The sequence below is a fragment of the Belonocnema kinseyi genome, chromosome 10, assembly GCF_010883055.1.
Source record: "Belonocnema kinseyi isolate 2016_QV_RU_SX_M_011 chromosome 10, B_treatae_v1, whole genome shotgun sequence".
NCBI classification, from domain to species: Eukaryota; Metazoa; Arthropoda; class Insecta; order Hymenoptera; family Cynipidae; genus Belonocnema; species Belonocnema kinseyi.
Window position 1 is genome coordinate 83,609,939 of NC_046666.1, and position 6,062 is coordinate 83,616,000.

At 32.9% G+C, this 6,062-nt stretch overlaps 1 protein-coding gene across 7 annotated transcripts in view; it reads right to left on the reverse strand.

The window, feature by feature from the left end:
• The window catches only part of LOC117182184, a 175,142-nt gene that overhangs the window by 86,553 nt on the left and 82,527 nt on the right, over positions 1 to 6,062 (reverse strand). For all 7 annotated transcript variants that reach the window (XM_033375244.1, XM_033375242.1, XM_033375246.1 and 4 more), the window contains exon 6: positions 5,457 to 5,917. In XM_033375244.1, the coding sequence (XP_033231135.1) occupies positions 5,457 to 5,917 (461 nt within the window). The remainder of the gene's footprint in view (positions 1 to 5,456; positions 5,918 to 6,062) is intronic.

A 6,062-nucleotide genomic window follows, 5' to 3' on the forward strand; every position in this document is an offset into this window, starting at 1 on the left:
GCTCAAGGGTCCTATTTTGAAGAATATTAGTTGTATAAGCCAAAAGGTTTAATAAAACTGCTTAAAAAAATAAGGCTCATTACTTTTCAATCGAACCCTGTAAGTTTAAATCAGTTGAATCAATTTCGTGATATAATTTTAGAAATATGGAAAAAAGTTCATAAAAATCGGTTAATATTTTCACTAAATTTGTCGAAGAACATACATTACTGGACTACTTTGCAGCGTAACAAAAGTGCAATAACTTTTGAAGTTATTAACCGATTTCTGTCTATCTTTTTCTAATGTTCTCGTCATAGTCCAGAAAATCTAACGCTGTCTATTAAAATTCGCTAATGAATATTTCACTAAATTGTCCATTTTTCCTGTTCGGCTCTAATTTTCTTATAATGGGAAGGTCGAGCGCGACAAGCCAGCACATGCCCGCATCACAGGCTCTCAAGTGCCCCCCTTGGGTTTAAGTATTATGAAAAAAATTTGAGGGTGGCGGCCCTACCGTTCCCCAGAAAGAGCGAAACAAGTTTGGGAATCGCTGATCTAGTCACTTGTCTCGTGCAGACTACTATTTTTTTGTGGTTCTTTGTAATCAAAATGGAGACAAATAGCAGTGACACTCAATGAGAGCTGTACATGCATGTCCACAACGAGCCTGCTCACCCTCCTCAAACTCAAAGTCAGTAGACTCCCCGCAGTGTGATGAATGATATGTAACGAATGAATGCCGGGCATTGTTACGAGATTTTGGCCAGTTAGAAAAACAGACATTATGAAATCATTTATCAATTCAATTTTAATTAACAGAATTAATTAATTTATATAATTACAATAAATTGAATAAAAGATTCATGAGAATCGGTTAATATTTGCAGTAATAACGTTGTAGTTTGTAAAAAAACGAGTATTTTGTTTCGAATTTGTAGGCCGCACAATTGAATATTTTTAACTTATTTTTGCATACGTAATCTAAATTCTCATATCTTGAAGCGCGCAGAGCCGATTCCTAAATAAAATCATTACATTATAGATTACGATCTAGATTATACGCGCCGAAAATGCATATACAGCTAACACTACGTGTTACTACTACTGTTCTTCCCTTTTTGATTATTATTAAGCAAAATATAAATATTTTATCGAAAAAATGACTGCTTGCTTCAAGATATGGTTATATAGATGAGGTATGCAAATAATTAGACATAAATATTGAACCGTGCGGGCTCAAAATTCAGACGCGATTGTCATTCTGATTTCCGTAATAACGAAAAAATAACACTTTTATTATTATGAGATAAATGTCTGTTACAAAACCTGTCATTATGAAACCCTGGATTCATTTAATTTTGATGTATCAAATCAATTTAATTATATAATTTCCAACAAATAAATAAAAGATTCAGGAAAATTGTTAAACATATGCAGGAATAATGGCTGTCTTTAGGGAATTTAGTCTGACTTGTTTAAACAATTATTATTTATTTTCACAATTGTTTGCCCCTTCAAGTAGTAGGAATTCTGAAAGATTATTTTCTTCAGGATATTAGTACTTTCTTTTAAGATACTTAGCAAGTGAGTACTCGGGTATTGCTTTTTAGGCCGAAGATTTGAATATTTTTAAATCATTTCTTGCATACGTCATCTACATTCTCATATCTTGAAGCAAACAGAGCCGCCTTTTCAATTCAATCATTACATTATAGCTTATAATCTAGATTATACGTGCATCTAGATTAAAATTAAATTCTAGATTAAACAGCATATTCAGCTAAAACTGCGCGTTATTACTACTGTTCTTTCCTTTCTCATTGTTGAAAAATATACATATAAACATTTTATCGAAAAAATACCTATGCTTGCTTCAAAATGTGGTTATTTATACGAGGTATGCAAGAAATTAGACAAAAATATTCAACGAGTGGCCTCAAAATTCAGAACCGAGTATTCAATAGCTAAATATTTAAAAAAATTACTTTGACCATTCGTTGTTTGTATCATCAATTACAGAAAATAGTATTTTTTATGATGTACAGGAAACAAATTCTTTAAACAAATCATTTGTTTTAAAGTACTAATATATTGAAGAAAACAATGTTTCAGAATTCCTACGACTTACAGGAACAAACAGTTGTGAAGATAAATAATAATTGTTTAAACAAGTCAAACTAAATTCTCTAAAGACGTCCATGAATCCTGCATACGTTAAACAATTTTCCTGACTCTTTTATTCATTTGTTGGCAATTATGTAAGTAAATTGATTTTGTATATAAAAATTAAATGTATCCAGGGTTTCATGATGACAGGTTCTTTAACAGACCATTATCTCATAATAATAAAAGTGTTATTTTTTCATTATTACAGAATTCAGAATGACAATCGCGTCTGAATTTTGAGCCCGCACAGTTCAATATTTTTGTCTAATTTTTTGCACACCTCATCTAGATAACCATATCTTGAAGCAAGCAGAGTCATTTTTTCGATAAAGTGTTTGTATTTTGTTTAATAATCAAAAACGGAAGAACAGTAGTAGTAGCACGCAGTGTTAGTTGTATATGCATTTTCAGCGCGTATAATCTAGATGATAATCTATAATGTAATGATTTCATTAAAAAAATCGGCTCTGCGTGCTTGAAGATATGAGAATTTAGATGACGTATGCAAAAAATGAGTTAAAATTATTCAACCGTGCGGCCTACAAATTTAAAACAGAATACTCGTTTTTTTACAAGCTACCACGTTATGACTGCAAATATTAATCGATTGCCATGAATCTTTTTTTCAATTTATTGTAATTATATAAATAAATTAATTCTGCCAATTAAAATTAAATTAATAAATGATTTCACAATGTCAGTTTTTCCAACTGGCCGAAATCTCGTAACAATGCCCGTAATTCATTCGTTCCGTGTCATTTATCACTCTGCGTGGACTCTGCTGACTTGAGTTTGACGTGCAGGGTAAGCAGGCTCGCTGTGGACATGCATGTACAGGCAGCTATCACTGAGCGTCACTGCTATTTTTCTTTATTGTTCTTTACATTTTTGATTATTACACAAAATATAAACATTTTATCGAAAAATCCGCTCTGGTTGATTTGAGATATGCTTATTTAGATGAGGTATGCAAAAAACGAGACAAAAATATTCAAACGTGTGGCCTCAAAATTCGGACGCGATTAGACATTCTGATAAAGGGCATAATTTTTATAACTTGCTAAACTTTCCGCGGAATGCTTTATAGTGGGTTCAGTACAAATATCTGGAGTATTCACTTGGGGGTTTTGCCTGTGTAAAGATATGAGAGTAAAACAGTTGCCTCGAACATTCCATCGATAAGAGGATGCACGGCTCTTTCCACAAATAATTTTAAAACACATTCGGTGTAGATGAAATTGACGCTTGCTTTTCTTGAATCGCGTGAAGAGCATTTCAGCGTATCAACAAATCGCATTGCGCCTTGCTTCAAAATTCCAAAAAGGACAAGGCTGTCATTGGAAATTTTTTTAGTAATAAAAATTTTGAAATGTCAAATGTTGAAACAATAAAAGTTGTTATTTTGAAGTCTAAAAAAATTAATGAGACTTTAATCAATTAAGGAATACATTTTTAAAAATCAGAAAGGAAACTTTATCCAACTGAAAAAATTAAAGTTTTCTTAAATGCATTTAATAGTATTGAATATTATATAATTTTCACCTATGAATGCGAGATTAATAATTTTATTAAATATCTTGATTTTCAAATTATAAAAACTCCAAATGGTGATTTATTAACAAATTGGTGCGAAAAACCTTCTTGGTCTGGTAGATACTTAACCTATAATTCACAACATTTATTTTGTCATCAAATTGGTTTAATAAAAGGTTAAGTAGACATATGCGTTATATTAAGTGATATCGAATTGAGAAAAGAAAAACTCAGTTCAATTAAAAATAACTTTAGTACATAATGACTATCCGCTTGACATTATTACAGAACGTATTCATGAGATTTACAATAACAATTATAAAACTAATAAAAAAAGAAATGGAGTGATACAATAGATTTAATTTAAATTTTACCTTACCTCACATTCAGGGTCTATCTGAACGGTCAAGGAATTCACTTAAAAAATTTAATATCAACGTTTATTTAAAAAAAAAACAAATTACTAGATATACAAATACTAGAAATATATCTTTTTATCAATATGAATAATCCTTTTTGGCTTAATTTTATTTTAATTTATGTGGATCCCAAGACGTAAAGAAAAATCTATGGTTTAATATTCATAAATATAGTCGGTCGAAGAAAGGATTGATTTGGTTTCAAATCATTATACAATATAACTGGAAAATATAATCTTCAATTTTCACTCAAGTTTGAAATTCGCACCATGACACTTCCTTACAAGACAGATGTTCAGTGAAATTATGCGGATTCACGCGTATAGATGACGCGTTTTTAGGGTAATTTTACAAATTTGGTGCACGTTTTGTATAGCGTTCTAACGAAATTAAATTGTATGATGCATAATACTTTGTTGCTATTCTGACATGTTCAGCTTAGTCGAAAATACCCCGAAAGCGCGTTTATATCTGCTCTCACTTATATCCTCTCGCGCTATAGCTCTCATTTATATCCGCTTCGCATCCACTACTTCGAAGTATCACGTGACAAACAAGATAATCAGCGTGCAGCGCGATAATTTTACCTACGCTCAGGAGCATTGGTGGGATCCCCTCCCGGGAGGATATAACTGAATGTTTACGGTCTTGGACGGCGGATATGAACGCGATTTGAGTGTATGTGTCTTTGCTTTTATAATTGTAAATCTTAATAAGAAGTTTAGCGTAAAAAACGTCATACCCGTTGGTGGATAAGAAATTAAAAGCAGTCACTATTAGCCGGTTCTTTCGGCTAAGGGTTAACATCTTGAGCCTCTAAACTTATATGTGTGTTGGTTTAAGGATTTCAATTCACAAAAGGGTCTCTGGCCTGCTACTGCAAGAAATAAGGTTTAACGAAGCTCAAGCTTCTTCACTGAAGTAGTAGTGACTGTCCGAAAAAGGCATAATATCATACGTGATTCACCGTTGCCTAGAATCTTATTTTAGCGTCTTTGTGTTATATCCATGTTTAACTGAGTTTATCCATAATTAATACTAATTATTCCAGGTAAACGTTAGTTAAATAGATTTCTTAAAGTTTTCAGGCCTGTTTTACAAATAGTTGCAAAATTCGTTTCTACTGATTTCCCAACGTTCTGAAGAACAGTATCAGTGTGTACGCTATTCTTTCAATAAAATGTCTCCAAATATATACGTTTTCCTGGAAACACCCCTACTAACTCTGCGGGCTGGACTATAACTGATGTATAATGCATTTTTTAAATATTTGTACTAGCATTTGATAAGAGTAATTTTTTTTAAATTCTATAAAATAATATAATTATCAAAGCAAATTTTGTAGAAAGTACTTACTCTCTTCGATGCCTGGAAAGTAATGTTTTGTTCCTATCGTCATCCTGAAATCCTTTTGGTTTACTTCTAGAAAAACTATCATGTCGCATTCTTCGGGAACCTCGTGATAACCTATCGTCGAAGTCAGATTCGTCAGAATTCTCTGAACTGGCATCGGAAGGCGAACCTGGTGACCTTCGTCTTCTTGATCTGGATGCTGTCGATTTTTTAGATTTTAAGCTAGGTGAAGGAGAGGCTGCTCTGGATCTCCTGCTGGATTTAATACTTCTCGCAGGACTATGAGGCCGCGAGAGAGTTCCAGGATAGTGAGGTGGTAACATTTGAGGTTGAGGATAACCCATGGGGTATCCCCACATATAAGGATGGTTGAGGCTCATTGTAGAGCCTCCAAAGGCTGCTTCCCAATGGTTACCTGTCGGATACCAGATTATTGGAGCTCCTAAATGTGCTAAAGATTGTGCCTAAAAAAGAAATTTTAGTTTTAATAATGAATTGATTAATTACTTACGAGGGTGGATTGATAAGTTTCCGGCCTGACCAAGAGATGGCGCCACTAGGCCTACCTTAAGGTGGCGTTCTATAGTACCATCCTTAGATAGCTTGTAG